Raw genomic sequence first — 17693 nt, forward strand, 5'->3', positions numbered from 1 at the left:
CGAGAGAGTGTTGCAGAGTGGTCTGGAACAGAGCATTGTGTGCGCTCAAGCCAGCGACAGCACCCATGTTGCCACAAAGATAATACCCAGTACCTGCAATAGCCATGTCTGCTTTCTCAACACTAGCCGCGAGTCCGATATACAGAGAGGCATGAGCAAGACCGATACCGAAGCCTCCAGGGAAAAGAAACAGCGTCTGCCAACTGGGGGTTGACCCACGCCAACAGACAAGCAATAGCGACCAAGCGATGGAAGAGCAGATTCCAGAGATGATGCATGGAATCTTGTACCGACCGGTTCTGAATCGTTAGCTTCGCCTTGGCTGGGTGGATCAACTCACTTCTTAATGTACGCTCCTGTGAGCAAGGCGCCCAGTGTGTTGCCCAGAACAGATGGGATGAGGGATGCGCCGGCAGTCGTGGGAGAAACGTTGCGTGTAACTTGGAAGTAAAGAGGAACAAACATCATCATACCAGCCAGTGTAGAGCAGCAAAGGATCATGACTGAGTAAAAGATGACCACATGACCGTTCGCCAGGAGGTGCAAGGGGAAGATGGGCTCAGTTGCCCAGAACTTTTCGGCAGCGTAGAACAGAGCGCTGAAAAGGATGCCGAGAATAGCTAGGGACACAAGGACAGGCGACGACCAGGGCATTTTGTCCCCTCCTATGTCGAGGACGAGCAGAAGGCAGAGGATAGCGCAGCTCATAGCAGCAGCGCCGGCAAAGTCGACGCGCTTTAGAGAGGCTCTCCATGTCTTTGTGGTACCAGCGTGCGTGTTAGGCAGCTTGAAAGCGACGAGTACCATGGCAGCAATGGTCAAGGGAGCCTGACATAGAAAAGCCCATCGCCAGCCGACCGTCTGGGTGAGGAACCCGCCGATAACCCCGCCAGATGAGCGACCCGCGGTCTGGGCGATGTTGACATAACTTCGATAGGTTGCAACGTCTCTCAGGGGTACGAGATCTGTCACAGTTAACTCCGTCTACAGAATTGGGATTCACGTACCTGTGATCAGGATGGAGACCAGAGAGACCATGCCAGCCCCTCCAATCCCCTGGATAACCCGGCCGACGATGATCTGCGGCATCGAAGTTCCAACACCACTTTTCAGTTAGCTGGGTCACTAAGAATGTGGAAGCGACTGACCAGACTATGCTGCCTCCTGAAAAGAAGATGTATGAAGTCTGAAGCATCGCCTTTCGACCAAAGATGTCACTCAGTTTGCCGTACAGCGGCAGCCCAACACACGTGGCGAGCATGTAGCTGGAGAACAACCAGCTTGCATTCCTAAGATCATTGAACTCGGCCGTTATGGAACCGTATGCTGCGAGAACGAGGAAAGTGTCGGTTTGCGAGACGAAGACGCCTACCTACTGTCAGTGTCGATCATGGCGGGGATGGAGAAGGGTGTACCGATGAGAAGCACCGAGAGAATTCCGTAAATGGGTCTTTGGGTTTCAGACTTGACCAACTCATCCTGCATTGTCAACGGAAGATGCCTCGAGTTGCGGCCTGACTTGAGCCACTCACATTGTAGTTGTCAAAGGTAGAGGAGATCAGGGGAGAGCTTTCATCCACCTCTGAGGGGGCTTGAACTTCGTCTTGTTTGGTTGTAGGGTGAGTCATTTTGTCTTCTTTTTCGAGTTAAGAGCCTTGATTCTCTGAGTTCTCGAGCCTTTAAGCATCTCAAGAACTCCTACTTATACCCAGCATCCGCCGGCCTTCTCGCCCCCTTCTCTTCCAGTTTACAACACCATCTTCCAGCCGACCTCCTCAACCGAGCCTCGCCAGATATTGCCACATACTTGGAAACCGTTGGTGGCTTGAGACAACAAGGCCTCGGCTCTGGTAAGAAGGCTCTGATACGTCTCCAGGCCCTCGCAGGAGCGGGATCGAGTCGCCAAGGAAGCCCAGTCCGCTGATGAGGGGCCTCCTGCTGAAGGACATCAAAATCTCTCATCTTGGCCGTGATTTGGGTGTGATGGAGGTGGACCTGTATGGCTCCTTGTTGGGCTCTCTGCAGCTGCAATAGGTTTCGGCTGTGGTCAGAGGTCTCGGATGAAGCACCAGGTGGCAAGGCAGAGTCTTGAGCGAGAACTACACAGTATGAAGAGTTGACAATATGGAACAAATACTGGTTTCTGGATAAGAGCTCGCATTGATAGGGTTTCTCAAGGTCGAAGTGACAACAGCCTCTGTTCATGCTGGGCTGATGCGCCTCACCCGGGCCAAGGAAAAAACGGGACACGAGGATAGACATATTAGCTTATTCTCCCCTAAATATGGTCATTAAAATATAATAAAAATAGATAAAATCTTCTAGATTATTATACTCTTTTATGATAATTTTTATGAATTAATTTATTATACTTAGGAGGAGTTAGGTAACCCTCTTAATACTCTGGCGTCCCGTTCATTTCTTGCCCGCGTACCCGTCAAGAGCCCTCGACTGTGAATGGACTCAGGCCAGACTGTCACCTTTGGGCCGATGCCAAGTAAAGTGATTCTGTGACTGATCGGGGAAGGCTCGAGCCGCTCATTAGCTTGTGTAACCAGGCATCTGGTATCCAACCCTCTATCAATGAGGTGATTCTGCAAACACTCGGACAGCAAACATTATCATCGGTTAGGCGCGTGGACCTTTCGTCACCTTGGCAAAGCAAACAACATTAGCTCTGCATGCGTGATCTTTTGAGACCCAAAATAAGAAAGACATGCCGATTGGCAAGGAGCTCGAGTAACACAAGGAACCAACATGCAGTTGACAATCTCCACGAGAGGTCGACGTGGTTGTCCAGGGTAAGCCAAGCCCCGGCCCCACAACCCGCCGTTGGTGCCGTGCCCCTCCGCTAGCCTCCACATGCATTGTTTACTTTACATCAGCCTTATTTGCACGCCGCCTTTTGAGCCTCGGACCAATATTTCTACGACAAACTGCATAACCACGGCGCTTAAGACATCATCATCGATCCTTTTCTTCATGCCGATTCACTAAAGAGGCCATCATGGCTGCCGTCCAGCCCACACGCACTCGGTCGGCCCGGTTGATGGCTGGCTTCACCAACAAGTCGGCCCAACATGCACCTCCACCAGCACCATCCCACGCCGTCAGCCACGGACCCTCTGCTCTTTCGCTGTTCTTGACCAACCTGCATCTTCTTGATCTCGATAAGCTTCCAGATTGGCCGGGAATATGCGTCGAGACTTTTGTGACGGGCGGTTCGAGTGCACAGGGTCAGAAGAAGAGGGTGCAATGTGTCGAGTGGGCTCTCTTCCAGCTCTTTGCCCTGTGGGATCCCGAAGAGACCAAGAAGGTGTGTGATTAGGCTTGAGATGTAGTTGCACAGCTAACCGGATGCAGAAGCTGAAGCCCTTCTTTCCTCCCCTCGATCAGGTCCAGTCGATCAACCTCCGAGCCGCCCTACTACGATCACTCGAGCTTGCCAAGAAGAGCGGAGTCCTTGGAAGAGATGCCATTGTACGAAAGACTATGCTGGATGAGTGCAGAGGCGAGAGGCTGGAAGAAGTTCTTTCGGCTTTTTCCTCTGCCGTCTTGAAGCATGTCATTGCTGAAGAGTTGGCAACAAGCGGTGAACATTCCGCCCTGGCCCTTGGACTGGCCCTTGAGGATCGCGACTACAAGAGCGCCAATACGGACCTCAATATTATGGTTTTGGCTCACAAGGCCTCTGTCGGCCGGATTTTGAGGAGCAAGAAAGCCGCCAACAACAGATTCTGCGATTTCGCCAGCTTGTTGACCGACAAAGAGAAGGACATTGCAAAGAGGACCGAAGCGCTGCAAGCCCTGGAACAAGAGGGCAAGACAATCTCTGACGATGCAAGGCTGGAAATGTGGCGCACCATCCGAAACAACTGGTCCGGAAACGAGCGATGGATGGAGACTTTGTTGTATGGCGACGCAAGCTCCAAGAAGGATGCCCTATTGGGCATGCCTTTTGATCGAGTCTGGAGAAGAGTCCAACAAGGTCGGCTGGGAGAAATTGAAGAACATGGAAGCGGTCTTTTGGAGCAACTCGACAGCCGGGTTCGAGTTCAAAAGGAACGACTCGAGAAGTGGCAGAGTTTTCGAAGGCAACTATCCCAGCACCAACCTATGCCATCTCCTTCAAAGGTTAAGCGACGAGAGAATCGAGAGAAAGGTATCGACTTTGGATTTGGCGCTCACGAGGCCTTGCACTCCGGAAGAGCGAGCCCTAGAAAGGCGACCATTGGACAGAAGCGAGCCCTGGGTGAGGAGTACGACAATCTACTCCGTGGTTTGGATGAGCAGCTTGAGAGCGCAAAGCCTCAAAAGTCTTCGGCTTTGGCCTTTTTGCAACGACCTGCTGCATTGAACGCACCGGAGATCAACATTCCAGCCCCAGCTGTGGAGGAAGAAGAGGGGGAAATCAGTGAGCTGGAGGAAGAGGATCCATTCACCGAGTCACCGATCAAGTCGTTTAAGACAAGACTGGATATGACTAGGAGAATGCCAGTCCGACCAAAGCTCGTCCATCGCGACGACTCGTTTGCTTCTATTTCGTCAAGCACGAGAAACCTTCGCAAGCCATCCGAAGATGAGGCTCGCATTCTTCGCGCCTCGTCGGTCGAGCGTACCAGCTCTCCAGAACCTGAGGAGGAGCCTGATGACGATCCCACTATTGCGGTGTCTCCTCCACGACCCGAACATGAGGTTTCGCCTGAGTTGTCTCCTGAGCCATCTCCTGAGCCCTCGCCTAACCAGGAAATGGTCGATCAGATCCTCGAGTCCATGGAACAAGCATCTCCTTCGCCAAAGAAGCGACCCAGGCCTCGGCACACCCTCTCCCTTGCTGAACGCACTCGCCTTTCTATGGCTCATGGATCATTTGCTTTCCCTGATCTTGATGAGCCTGAGCTACCCATTGCTCCGACACCCACAGGTTCGGCCCCAACTCCGGATGAGAACAGCCAAACTCTTGTGAATGACGAGTTTGAGGATCTTAGTGCTCGAACTCGCAAGAGCATGGCTGGCTTCGAAAAGGCGAGACAAAAAGCTCAGATCGAGAGAAGACGCTCTCTTAGAAAGTCCCGAGTGCCACCAAGGAAGGAGGGAAGCTATTTCCCCAAGGTTGAAGAGGAGGACAAGACAATCTTGACCGAGGAACTCATGGCAGAAGAGGACATGGAAGCTGTTTTCAGGTCCCGGCCCAAGATCAAGGCGAGCCCCCTACCGAGTCCTACTCGTGACTGGGAGGACGATGAGTACATGTAATTTCACGATAACGAACCCACCAATGTAGATTGATCATACCCCGTAAGGTTACTTCATACATGCTCACATCTATTGTACATGTTTTTTCAATACTATACACTCTACCATCCCTGCTTCTTCAGCTCAATGACTCGGCTGACGGCCGCCTTGAAGCCGTGCTTGAATCGTGCCCGCCACCTCTGACTCCTCAACCTCTTCTTCTTGAGACCCTTGCGCTCGTGGAACTTTTGGCTGTGGTACTTGTTCTTGACCTGGTCCTCTCGGATCATTCTGCCCAGCACCCGCAGGGCAACCATAGGGGTAGGTCCACTTGTCCGGGTTATTCGCTCCTTGACAAAGACGGTACGACCTGTGACGGCCTTGGCGCGGATCTGAGGGCGATCTATGGGGTTTGTGGCGATTGCCTCGCCATATGCCATGGCCTTGTTGGCGATGAGGTTCGAGACGATATCGAAGGTGTCAGAGGCTGCAGAGTAGGGGTGCTTCTGAGCGGGCTTGGACTCCTCGGCGGCGGCGGTAGTAGGAGGGGGAGGGGGAGGGAGATCGGAGGGAGTAGCCTTGGTCGCTTGAGCCGCGGTCTTGGTGACCTGGGGTTTCGGTGCCTCGGGAGCCTTCTCGGGGGCCTTCTCGGGGGCCTTGGGCTGGGGGGTCGAAAGGCGGGTGACGTTACCCACGAGAGGGTTCATTCGGACCGGGGCAGCTTCCGGCTTCTTGGGATCGGCTCGGAAAGCGAGAGAGGTTGAGAAGGCTCTTGTGGTGAGAAGTGTCGAGGGTGTAGCTACCCTCGACAGCATTGCGCCGCCAAATCTGCATGGAGCAGCCCTGAGAAAAATTAGCAACTGATCCAATTGCATGGGAACACCGTACGTACATCTTGCAGACAAACTCCAAGGTAATCGCCCAATTGGCTGTCGTCGAGAGCTGTTGAATCTCGACATGCAATGGCAGCAGAAAAGTCGCGATGATGCGGAAAAACGTTGATGCGATAAGGCCCGCGGTCAAACGAAAGTTGTGGGGCTCGGTCATGCATCGGCCCCACCTTGCAGAACAAGTCGTTCAGCCTCGTGCCTGGGGGAATTTCACAGTCAACACCACGATTGCGACTGGAACGACAAAAAGATTGCGCATCTGACGGCACCGGAAGCTTTGTCGCGCGTCATCAAACAGTATCTATACGGGACGCGACCGATATCGGAGATTGAGGCTTTCGTTCTGCGCTTGCGACGCGACGGCGTGCGCCCGCCATGGCTTACAATCCGTACGGAAGTGAGTTGCGCGATGGTTGCTTTGTGATGAGGTGCTAACTGTGAATAGATAACCCCTATGGCGCGCCTCCTGCCTATGGAGGATATCCCGGATCTCACAATGCCCCCCCAGGCATGGCCCCTCCACCTGGTCTAGGTGCGACCACCCTCGAGACTCTAACGATAACCAGCTAACACGATGTAGGACCTCCTCCAGGCATGTCTTCTGCTCCGGGAATGGCACCTCCGGGTGTCCAGCAGTCTAGCGCCACGCAAGCTAATCGTCCAAGTGGCCTCCCGCCCAACTTCCAAGCGCCGGCCAACATGCCAAACATCAACTTCAACGCCCCCGTGATTCGACTCGGTACATCGGCCGGCAAGCCTGGCACGCCGACGGCGGGCGGGAGAGGCGACATGCCCGGCCCCGGTGCTGGTGGGCGACCCGGCTTGGGGATGGAGAGGGGGGCTGACCAGGGCCGAGGAGCGAGGGAGGCGCCCCAGGTGCTTGTGCCCCCGACGAACGAGGAGAAGCTACGGACGATCTTTATACATCAGATTCCCGACGGTGTAGGCGGCGATCAGGGTATGGAGCGGTTACTTGGGGCTGTTGGAAAGCTGCGCAAGTGGGATTCTGCGGCTAGCGTGACCGAAGACCACAAGAGCGTCAAGTTTGGATTCGCCTTGTTCGAGGACCCTTGGTCGCTTTCGACTGCGATCAAGCTCCTACACGAGAACGAGGTGGAGGTCCCCGTGAAGCGACAGCAGGCGACTGCGGAGGCTCCCAAGGATGACTCTTACGAGGGTATCGAGAAGGTCAAGCTTCAGGTTGCAGTCGATGAGAGCTCACTCAAGTACATCGAATCATACGAGGAGAGTCAAGATGGCTCCTTGGGGACGGAGAAGCTGGAGGCAGCCAAGGCAGCACTCAAGGAGGTTATCCACGACATGTTTTACCCCAACAGCAACACATCGAGCGAATCCCAGGACGTCACGATGGGCAACACCGAGTCCGGCGACAACGTCGAAGTCGTAAACATCCCTCTCGCGCAGGACGATGAGCTTGCGGACATTCCGGCTGAGATGCGAGAAGTCGTGGCTCAGGAGATTGCGGCATTCCGCGAGCGTAGTAATCAGCGGGATCTGGAGCGCCTGAGAAGAGAGGAGGAGATGGAGGAGATGGAGAGACGACGAAACGGACCTTCTCGGCCATCTCGACTTGACTCGCCACCTGCGAGCGCCAACAACATTCCCCTTGGTCCTCGTGGAAGCATCCCGAATGCACCTTCAGGACCCAAGGGACAGAACGGACAGGGTCGTATTGCGTTTGTCAATGGCGGCATCTCCAACACAGACCTGTCTATCAACCAGGAGGATGAGGATACAGACGCTAGTGACGCAGAGCTGAATCGCCGTCAACAGTCCAAGAAGCAGGCTGAAGAGGAAAAGGCATACCTCGAAGCCGAGCGGAAGTGGAGCAACCGAGAACGATCGAGACAAGCAGCAATAGAAAGAGAGCGAGAGCGCGAACGCCAGGACGCGGAGTCTTTGGAGCGAAGAAAGGAGGAGCAGCTTGAGAGGGAGAAGTCCTGGGACGATGAGAAGGAGGCCAGTCGTAAGGCGCACTCGTACTACCGAGATCACAGTGGATGGGCCCGCAAGAGGTCAGGCGATCGAGCAGATGAGGAGGGACGAGATGAGGCGGACAGGAGAGCAGAGCACGATGAGCAACGTCGTGAGAAAGTTGAGATGGAGAGAGCACGTGGCATGGCGGATTCATTCCTCGACAAGCAGGCCGAAGAGATGGAGCAGCGACAGGCTCCCTCAGTGGCAGCACCTCAGCCGTTCAAGCTGTCCCTCGGTGCCGCAGCTCAGAAGGCTCAGGCATCTAGGGCAGCTCCTCAACGGCGCACCATCGCCGAGGTGGAGGGTCTTTTGGACGACGAGGAGGGTGACGCGTCGACTAAGCGACAGCTGATCCCGATCCAGTTTGAGCCCACATCCGCGACGGCTTCGATGACGGAAGAAGAGATCTCGCAGGCTGTTCGGGCTCTCGCACAGGAGATTCCCTCGGATAAGGAGGGTCTGTGGAGCTGGGAGGTCAAGTGGGATTACATGGACGAGGGCATCGTGCGGGATAAGCTCCGGCCGTTTGTGGAGAAGAAGATTGTCGAGTATCTTGGCGTGCAGGAGGAGATGCTCGTCGAGGCTGTGGAGGAGCATCTCCGAGCTCACGGGACTGCGACGGCATTGGTGGAGGAACTGGAGGGAGTACGTTCACCTGTCTTATTTGATGATCATGGCTAACTGTTTACTAGGCACTCGACGACGAGGCAGAGGATCTTGTCAAGAAGCTCTGGCGTATGGTCATCTTCTTTACCGAGAGCGAGAAGCGAGGACTCCCAGGATGATTTGTATACGCGCTGGATTGATGATGGCGGGGATGGGGGCTGAAAATGTATTACTATTCGATCAGACTATCTGGATGTTTAATACCAATAACCAAGGTGAGGATGGCGTTTCTATGGATTAACGATCGGGTTTTTTTTTATTCCCCCAGTTGAAGTTACGGTTATAACGTGAGGGGGATCGTCTTAAGGTTTCCCCTCTTGATGGGGGAGCTTCCGAGGTGCCGAGGTTCCCCACAAAAAGCTACGGCTGGGGAATCTGGGGTAACGCTCTTTAATTGAGGAGCTGTCACTCATCGTAGCTTTTCTACCTTGCTCTGTGTCTCTTTGTTAATGGGATCAATTGCTGTCGAGTCAGTAAGATATTAGAGTAAAGCAGGTTTACTGTGTTATCATCATCGTTATCAACACCATCACCATCATCACGGCGGTAAACAGTCACCATCATCAGCCACCATCACAATAGCAGCCATCATAGTCAATGCCCAGCTACTATCACACTCATCACGGCGCCCACTTCTTCACCATATCCCATACAACATTCCCCCAATCCATCACAATGTCCCAGCAATTCTCGTCCCCTCCCCCCTCCATCCCCGGCGTCTTGCTTTCATCCCCACGGCCTCATGTCCTCCTCGTCACTCTCAACCGTCCAGACCAGCTCAACGCGTTTCGACGCCAGATGCACATTGATCTCGACAAGTTGTGGAACTGGTACGACGCTGAGCCATCGCTGCGATGCGCTGTCATCACAGGCAAGGGACGAGCTTTTTGCGCGGGTGCGGATTTGAAGGAGTGGCATGATAAGAATAGCGAGGGAAAGAGGAACGATGACCTGGAAGGGGAGAAGTCGGCGGAGAATGGCTTTGGGGGGTTGAGTGATCGACGAGGAAAGAAGCCAGTCATTGCAGCTGTCAATGGTCTCTGCTTGGGAGGCGGCATGGAGATGGTGCTCAACGTGGATATCATCATCGCCAGCGACAAGGCCAAGTTTGGACTTCCAGAGGTCTCTCGTGGCGTCGTCGCCATCGCCGGTGCACTCCCAAGACTCATCCGCACCGTGGGACGTCAACGGGCATCCGAGATGGCGCTGCTAGGCCGCATGTACACGGCTCAGCAGCTCGTCGAATGGGGCATCGTGAACAAGATGGTGGCGCCCGACCAAGTCGTCGAAGAGGCGCTTCAGTGGGCGGTCGACATGGCAAACAACTCACCCGACTCGGTCATTGTCTCGCGCGCGGGATTGCTGGGGGGATTGGATGGAGAGGACCCAAAGATGAGCACCAGGAGGGTCGATCAAGGGATATATCGGGGGCTGGATGGCGGGGAGAATATGAAGGAGGGCGTCTTGAGCTTTGTCGAGAAGCGCAAGCCAGTGTGGAAGAACAGTAAGCTGTGAGATTGGCGAGTCTTTGTTTACAGCCGATTTTGTTATGCATCCAAGACAATGACAGACAGACCTTGACATGCATTCTTGCTTCATCTCTCTTTATCTGCCACCAACGTCGACGGCTTCTCTAGCGACAAACCTCATCGTCATCGGCATCCAACGTCCAATTCCGCTGTGTAACGAGTGACTCGGCGGAAAAGGGGGCGTCTTTAGCCTTCCCTAGGGACGGCCCTCGATAGCGTCCGCGATGGGGCTAATAAACGCCTCGACCTCGGATTGGTATTATCCGAGACACTGCTTGAAGCCAGGCAGGTGAGGGATATTCAATGACAGCTCTAAACATGTCAGCGGACGAATTGAGGGAGTGACTCGAGACCCTGAGCCCGACGCCAAGATGAGGACAAATCCAATGACGCGTTGCTGGGAACAATGTGGACAATCCCAATGTCTTCGGTAGTTGCTGACGATCGACTGGCGCTGGTTGGCGAAATAAAGACCCGCAGGGTAAAATGTCATCCTTGTCAGGCAGCGGAGTTGACAGCTTGACATGGAAAAGCTCGAGAGCTGGTTTGGCGCTGGGGTGAACAATGTCTTGGCCCAAGCCAATACAGGCCTTGGCCGTGAGACCCCCTACGACGCCCATGACGGCAGAGATCGTCGGATCTCCATTGCGGCTGGGCTTTTTCAGATAGCCACATGCGAGAGCCCTTTACCTCGTTCGTCCACTAGCATCCACGGGCTTTGCCCTCAATAGGCCTGCCAGCTGAGACATGCTTACCAGCTTTGCTCGGCCCGCGCTCGCGACGCAGTCTAGGGCTGCCCGTATTGGTCAATCATGTCTGCGGGGATGGGATTGGCAAGACCGGAATGAATAGGTCGTACACCGCATTGGCCTTGGGATCATCGCATCGACAAGAGGTCATCTTCTGCGGCCCGCCCGGCGTGCGGTCGCTGCGGTGCCTTGTCGAGCTTTGAGACAAGCTTCAAGACTAGGCTGGGCCATGTTTCGTAGAGAAGAGATAAGATGTCGTGCTCCGGCCTCCTCGTTCTTTCTGCCAGCCGGTGAACTGCTGGTTGCTCATTTCTCTCGTGTGCATTCTGTGGTGCATCGATAAATGCAGCCACCCAAAACTCCGACGGGGTATCACATCGAGTGAAGTACAGCTCACCCGTGTAACCATGGACTGGAGTCACCTTGCGCCGAGTGCCGCCCAAAATGGGTCTCTCAAGGACTCTCTCAAAGACCCTCTTGACACCTCCCATGGTTTCCAGAGCAGACCATCAACGCCTGCCATGGGTCCCGTCGTTCCAGGTGTTGAGCCCAGTCGAAAGCCGCGGAAGCTTGTGCTCTGCTTTGATGGAACTGGAAACAAGTTTCATGGCGACGACAGCGACAGCAATATCCTCAAGATCTTTCGAATGCTCGATCGGACTGCGAATGATCAGTACCATTACTACCAACGTGAGTCTCTCGCCACCGTCAATTTCGTAGCTGACATGATGAAGCGGGTATTGGTACATATGTCGTCTCCGGCTCACTCACTCATACCGGCCTCCGCGCTCGAATAAGCTCTTGGTATCAGAAAGCCAAGGACTCGGCCATTGGTTCTTCTTTCGACCAGCACGTCGTGGGTGGATACCGCTTCCTCATGCGATTCTACAACCCCGGCGATGAGATCTACATGTTTGGCTTTAGTCGAGGGGCGTACATCGCACGATTCCTGGCTGAGATGCTAGACTATATCGGCCTCTTGTCTCATGGCAACGAAGAGATGGTTAAGTTTGCCTGGAAAGCGTTTGCCCAATGGCAAGGACGAGAACAAACCACGGGTGACGACAAAGAGGCCGAGGAGGCGCGAAAGAAGCGGGACGAGATGTTTCGATTCATGAAAGGATTCCGCGAGACCTTTTCAAGACCTGTCGGTCGCATCCGATTCCTTGGACTGTTCGATACTGTCAATTCCGTTCCCCGATTCGAGACGGCTTGGATGCAGCGAAGCAAGTTTCCCTACACCGCACGAAGTAGCGCCAAAGTGATCCGCCACGCAGTCAGCATTGATGAGCGGCGAGCCAAGTTTCGCCAGGATCTGATGTATCAAGATCTTCCAAACAAGAAACATGACAAGCACCATCATTTGGGTCAGGTAATCGACGATTTGCGCGACGGCGTGCATGGACACGATGACCGAGGAAGACGTGATAGTCAGATTGCGGAAGAGAGGAAGCGAAGGGGGTCTACTTATGCCCCCTATCGCGCTCGTTCCAAGTCTTGTCAGAGGGGGCGCTCAAAGCAGCGTTGCGATGCAGACGCAATGTCCAACCTTTCTGGGTTGCCACTATCCGAGATGAACTACGCCGACGAGGACGAATCGGGCCAGGATATCGACGAGGTGTGGTTCTCTGGAGGACATGCTGATGTGGGCGGAGGTTGGGAGATGCTGGAAGACACCAAGAGTACCAGCCATATACCACTTGCTTGGATGGTGAGAGAAGCGCAAAGGGCTGGACTTCCCTTTGACGCGGAAAAGGTTGCTGAGATGGGATGCTGTGCTGCCCATGAATGGAACGAGGAGAAGGAGGACCGTGGAAGATTGACTTCGATTCCCGATCTGCGAGTTTCCAGCACCAACGGAGGACCAAGCCGCACGCCGACTATGCCCACCGATGAGAAGACAGAGAAGGACTCACAGGGTTGTTTCCACGATATCATGCACGGCGCTTGCAGTGCTCGGATACACGATTCACTTGAATACGGTCAAGGCCTTGGTGCCATGGCTGTTACAGCGTGGAAGATTATGGAGTTTCTCCCATTCCGAAGGATGGATCTTCAGTCTGATGGATCATGGAAGCCGATTCGATGGCCACTTCCATGTGGCGAAGTGCGAGACATTCCGGACGGGGTACGCATCCATGGAAGTGTCCTTCGTCGAATGAAGATGGACGAGAACTACCGTCCAGGTAACTTGATCATTGGAGGCGGTGGTCGAGGCGTTAGAAGAGCCTCGGCTGAGCATGGCATGGGAGACTGGGTGTGTGTCGCTGACGAGGGAGATCCGGTTGGAGAGATTTGGGTGAGGAAGAAGAAGGACGACAGACTGCACGATTAAGTCACTTTGTTGGTATGACTAGGAGCAAAGAAGAGGCAGTAGTAACTTAATAAGAGCCCTTTTCTTGATGTTGTTTTGTCGTGGAGTTGAAGACTCAAGTGAAGGAGGAAGGAGTTTAGAGGATACAAGGTGTCACGTGCAACTTGGACTTGAGCGTCAGGGCCACGACATCAAAAACTCCAGCCAACACTTTCAACCAACACATTGCGCAGCGTTGGCGACCGTTGATCGGATTTTCCGGAATGCGCTGTACTATAACCGTCTTTTGAATTCCTTTCGCCTACCGGCTTCGCCACAATGCCTCTCGTTCTTGTGATGGGCGTCATCGAAAATGGCATCCCTGAGCCAGTTCGACAACATGGCCGCGCCATCATCTTCACCATCCTCGCCCTGGCCTTCCTTACCCTTCTTAAGGTGTACATGTCCGGTCGAAAGAATCCCTCAGAACGTCTCCTCCACGGAAAAGTCGTCCTATTAACAGGCGGAACATCGGGCATCGGTGCCCAGACGGCTCTCCAACTCGCCTCTCGCGGCGCGCAGCTGGTTCTGCTCACGCAAACTCCTGCCTCCGATCCGTTCCTTGTCGAATATATCCAAGACCTACGCGAAAGGACCAAGAATCAGCTCATCTATGCCGAGCAGGTCGATTTGTCGAGTTTCTACAGCATTCGCAAGTTTGCGACGAAATGGATCGACAATGCGCCGCCGCGACGGTTGGATATGGTTATTCTCTGCGCTGCTGCCATGACGGCCCCTGGTGGTAAGAGAAAGGAGTCTGAGGAGGGTATTGAGGAGACATGGATGGTCAACTTCTTGGCCAACTTTCACCTGCTGGGCATTCTCAGCCCGGCACTCCGAGCGCAACCCATCGATCGAGACGTCCGAGTTATTATCCCGACATGCTCCTCCTACATTGGTTCGCCCTCATTGAAGAAGACGGTTTCCAAGGAGAACTGGACCCCTGGAACTGCGTACGCCCGCAGCAAGCTTGCCATGAACGTCTTTGGCCAGGCTTTCCAGAAGCACCTCGACGCTTACGAACGACCCGACAAGCTTCCCAACAACGCCCGAGTTATCTTTGTCGACCCCGGTCTTGCTCGCACACCAAGCACTCGCCGTTGGTTGACACGTGGTTCCCTCTGGGGTCTTGCTATCTACCTTGCCGGCTACATTGTGCCCTGGTTCTTCCTCAAGTCTCCTCAAATGGCAGCCCAGTCCATCCTTTATGCTGCTATGGATAACCAATTTGCTCGAGGCCCCGGTGGAAAGCTCATCAAAGAATGCATGGAAGTGGACTTTGCGCGTAGTGAAGTCAAGGATGAGGAAGTGGCCAAGAAGCTATGGGAGGAGAGTGATGCTCTGATTGAAAAAGTGGAGAAGATCCAGGCCAAGAAGAGGGCTGCTCAGAAGGCGGCCGACGAGAAGAAGGCAAAGGAGAAGAGTGAAAAGGAAAAGAAGGAAGAGATTGAAGAGTTGGTGGATGCTATCAAGAAGGGCAAAGAGAAGGAGAAGAAGACAGCTGGGAAGAAAAAGAACAAGTCAAAATAGATGAACGATGTACATGAAGGGATCGGACATGGGATATAGACGGAGTTTTCGGACTTGGACAGATGTATAAGGCACATCCGACGGTTTATGCAGATGAAAGATGTATAATTCATGGTATCCGACGGCATAGAAGAATATATAGACGTTAAAACAATGGCATCCGACGGTGAATGAAGAAATTTACTGGCCTCCCCTTCAAACTCCGATGCTTCCCCCTTGTCCGTGTCCGACCGTCCCGCTCTATATAAAAACAGTTCGCCCCGGCGGCCTCCCACGCAAATTCGGGCATATCTAACGCCTTGGAACTGATGATTCTCTAGAACTGATGGTCTCCTAGAAACTCGAATGGCCCCGTATACAAAAAGTTGTTCATTCCAATCTCGGCATCAAAGTCGGCCAAAAGATTTGTCGTCCACGAGTCGTCCGTCTCGCCTGTTACTTGCAGACTCGGTACCATACTGCTCGGCTCTCCGAATGATGATGGTGTGAGACCGAGATCTGGAGCGGAGAGAGCATTGGCTGGTGAGGATACAGATGAGTTAAAGAGGCTTGAGACATCTGGTGAGTCGGTTGGACCGCAACGCTCGAGATACCACTTTTCTATGCGTCTTGCTCGTCGCGAGAGACCATAGAAGGGATCTTTTTCTCCGTCGCCGGCATCTGGACCTGAAGCAGCTTCCATTCGGAGCACGATCTGTCGGAGAGTATGAGGCATGTCGAGAATACGACGAAGATGGCCTGTCGTCTGAGCATTCTCCGCTTGCGCAGCCACGAGATCGAGTCGAACCGCGAGCGATACGGCGCAATAGAGCATGATCCACCCGGTATTTGGCATCGCACCCTCTTCTCCTTGAGGTAGAACGAGGACGACACTAATAAGGGATTTGGCGGCCGAGATACTCTGGGACAGCCAGTCGAGGAGACGGTTTTGGTCGCCTGCTGCTTGAAGGCTTTGGAAGCCGTTGGGGCCGTATGAGACGCCGTCCGGTGACGGTTGGCAGATGAGAAGATCGAGGACGTGTAGCTGCAAAAGAATGGTCGCTGCTTCTGTTAGCGAGGCCATCAGAATTTGGGGGATATACTCACGGCTTTCACTTAGAGGAAAGGGCAGTGACGCTTTTGTCGTCATGTATCGCTCTCGTATCCGGTGGAGTTCAGCTGGAAGTTGTTGTGTTGTGGTTGATTGTGTAGAAGTGGCTCCTGTTACGGCGTCGTCGACTTCTTCGGTGAGTTTCTGGAGGTAGATGATGTATGGGAGGTGTTTATCGGTTGATTGGCTTGTTCTTGCTGTGAGTTGATGACAGCATTCGAGGATGTAAGGGGTGTATCTAAAGTGATGAGACTTTTGTAGCAGAACTGCCGAACTGCCAAGAGTTAGGATCTAGTCAGGCAACGTCTCTAGTCTTACATACCTTGATGAGAGATAATATGTCCCTGCCAGTGCTCGCATCTCATCATGGTTGAGACTGCCGACAGATTGCTTCGTTTCCCTGCTCAGCGCCCAAAGACTGGCCACCCGCGGTCTATCCAGCCTCATATCCGAGACAATACTACCAGCTAGTGACAAATGCTGAGAGTACTTCATCCTCCCTTGTTGATAATGTGCCCTGTAACTGTCAGCACCTAAAGAAGACTACCGAGCGTGTGGACCTACCATGCCAAGTGCACCAGCAGCCCCTGCAACATGTCGATGGTGGCAAAAGGACCCTTGATTAATCGAACAGCCACGATCTCATTGAACATTTGACCCAGAGCGCGTTGAAGCTTGGGATCCCCATGTGAAGCTGCTGAGAGTATGGCTACGCAGAGTGCTGGTTTCTCCCGTACCAGATCCTGGATAGTCACGTTCTCCTGGACCACTACAAACGGGAAATGAGGCGTCATCTTGGTCCTAAACAGGTCCAGGAGATCTTGGCCATGCTCAAAAGATAGCAGACCGCGGGCAAACGGACTTGAAGTCGCGTCTGTGTCAATACTGCCCGGCGTGTTGGAGAAAGCCGGTGAACTGCCAGTGGCATCTTTCGAAGTAGAGGCGGCATTGGCAGACGTGATTGATGGTGATCTCGATCTCGTAGGGCTTGCATCGAGATTCTTTGGTGGTCTATCGAACCGTCAGCGGTCAATCGTAGTTCACGGGTTCCGTCCATCTTACCCCGGCCGTAGGGCCTTCCGGCGCCGAGACGGGTTAAAGACGCATGTCTTTCCGAGCCGCAGGCATCTATCGCACTTGCCCGAGTCCTGTGACTTTTCGCATCGGATCTTGGCGTGGAAGCACGTCTGGCACGTCTTGAGGAGAGGAACTCCAGAGTCTGATCGCGACGCCATTGTATCCGTATCCGTGTAAACCTTTGGAGTTTTACAGTAACAAGTTTCTACGCGGGAAATTCCTGCGGGGTGAAGGGGTCATTTAGTCACGGACACAGAAACCCGGCCGCGTAGATTTGGCTCATCTTTTTCTCTCACAATGTCGACGGAGTAGGAGTTTTGCAATCATCACCGTGCCCGTAGGTCATAGAGTTAGTCGAACGCGAGAACGAAGCGAAATCTTGCTGCCTTGGGTTTAGGACGCGCGGTGGAGGACGCAGCTGCTACGGACTGGGGGGGTTGATTGTGGCTGTGGTTGCGGAGCAAAAGAAGGTTCGGACTCGGACAAAGGACATTATTCTTCCAGGGCAGAACGACTAGGGGCTCGTAATAGGCTGTGAGGGCTATCGATTAGGCTTTACAGGTCAAGCAAGGGTGG

At 53.7% G+C, this 17693-nt stretch overlaps 8 protein-coding genes across 8 annotated transcripts; 5 read left to right on the forward strand and 3 right to left on the reverse strand.

The window, feature by feature from the left end:
* Positions 1-336: 336 nt before the first annotated feature.
* On the reverse strand, positions 337-1628 carry LRP88_06468 (uncharacterized protein; the record flags this gene model as incomplete). Its single annotated transcript, XM_083243006.1, has 4 exons — positions 337-947; positions 1008-1105; positions 1373-1479; positions 1533-1628. 4 exons carry the CDS (start codon positions 1626-1628, stop codon positions 337-339), a joined length of 912 nt encoding a protein of 303 aa, XP_083101942.1.
* A 1379-nt stretch (positions 1629-3007) lies between these two features.
* LRP88_06469 (HAUS augmin-like complex subunit 6 N-terminus-domain-containing protein) lies at positions 3008-5256 on the forward strand (the record flags this gene model as incomplete). Its single annotated transcript, XM_083243007.1, has 2 exons — positions 3008-3316; positions 3367-5256. 2 exons carry the CDS (start codon positions 3008-3010, stop codon positions 5254-5256), a joined length of 2199 nt encoding a protein of 732 aa, XP_083101943.1.
* A 101-nt stretch (positions 5257-5357) lies between these two features.
* On the reverse strand, positions 5358-6198 carry LRP88_06470 (mitochondrial 37S ribosomal protein bS21m; the record flags this gene model as incomplete). Its single annotated transcript, XM_083243008.1, has 2 exons — positions 5358-6078; positions 6128-6198. The coding sequence occupies 2 exons, from the start codon at positions 6196-6198 to the stop codon at positions 5358-5360; spliced, it is 792 nt and encodes a 263-aa protein (XP_083101944.1).
* Positions 6199-6500: 302 nt separating this feature from the next.
* On the forward strand, positions 6501-8908 carry LRP88_06471 (uncharacterized protein; the record flags this gene model as incomplete). The annotated part of the gene is made up of 4 exons (XM_083243009.1): positions 6501-6522; positions 6571-6657; positions 6706-8768; positions 8816-8908. 4 exons carry the CDS (start codon positions 6501-6503, stop codon positions 8906-8908), a joined length of 2265 nt encoding a protein of 754 aa, XP_083101945.1.
* A 556-nt stretch (positions 8909-9464) lies between these two features.
* LRP88_06472 (ClpP/crotonase-like domain-containing protein) lies at positions 9465-10304 on the forward strand (the record flags this gene model as incomplete). The annotated part of the gene is made up of 1 exon (XM_083243010.1): positions 9465-10304. The coding sequence occupies one exon, from the start codon at positions 9465-9467 to the stop codon at positions 10302-10304; it is 840 nt and encodes a 279-aa protein (XP_083101946.1).
* Positions 10305-11474: 1170 nt separating this feature from the next.
* On the forward strand, positions 11475-13402 carry LRP88_06473 (T6SS phospholipase effector Tle1-like catalytic domain-containing protein; the record flags this gene model as incomplete). The annotated part of the gene is made up of 2 exons (XM_083243011.1): positions 11475-11757; positions 11883-13402. The coding sequence occupies 2 exons, from the start codon at positions 11475-11477 to the stop codon at positions 13400-13402; spliced, it is 1803 nt and encodes a 600-aa protein (XP_083101947.1).
* Positions 13403-13699: 297 nt separating this feature from the next.
* On the forward strand, positions 13700-14950 carry LRP88_06474 (putative oxidoreductase; the record flags this gene model as incomplete). Its single annotated transcript, XM_083243012.1, has 1 exon — positions 13700-14950. The coding sequence occupies one exon, from the start codon at positions 13700-13702 to the stop codon at positions 14948-14950; it is 1251 nt and encodes a 416-aa protein (XP_083101948.1).
* Positions 14951-15266: 316 nt separating this feature from the next.
* LRP88_06475 (Zn(II)2Cys6 transcription factor domain-containing protein) lies at positions 15267-17275 on the reverse strand (the record flags this gene model as incomplete). The annotated part of the gene is made up of 4 exons (XM_083243013.1): positions 15267-15991; positions 16046-16314; positions 16605-17051; positions 17103-17275. The coding sequence occupies 4 exons, from the start codon at positions 17273-17275 to the stop codon at positions 15267-15269; spliced, it is 1614 nt and encodes a 537-aa protein (XP_083101949.1).
* Between the last annotated feature and the right edge of the window lie 418 nt (positions 17276-17693).

The sequence above is a fragment of the Fusarium phalaenopsidis genome, assembly GCF_050370095.1.
Source record: "Fusarium phalaenopsidis strain FUZ10S chromosome Unknown contig_32296, whole genome shotgun sequence".
NCBI classification, from domain to species: Eukaryota; Fungi; Ascomycota; class Sordariomycetes; order Hypocreales; family Nectriaceae; genus Fusarium; species Fusarium phalaenopsidis.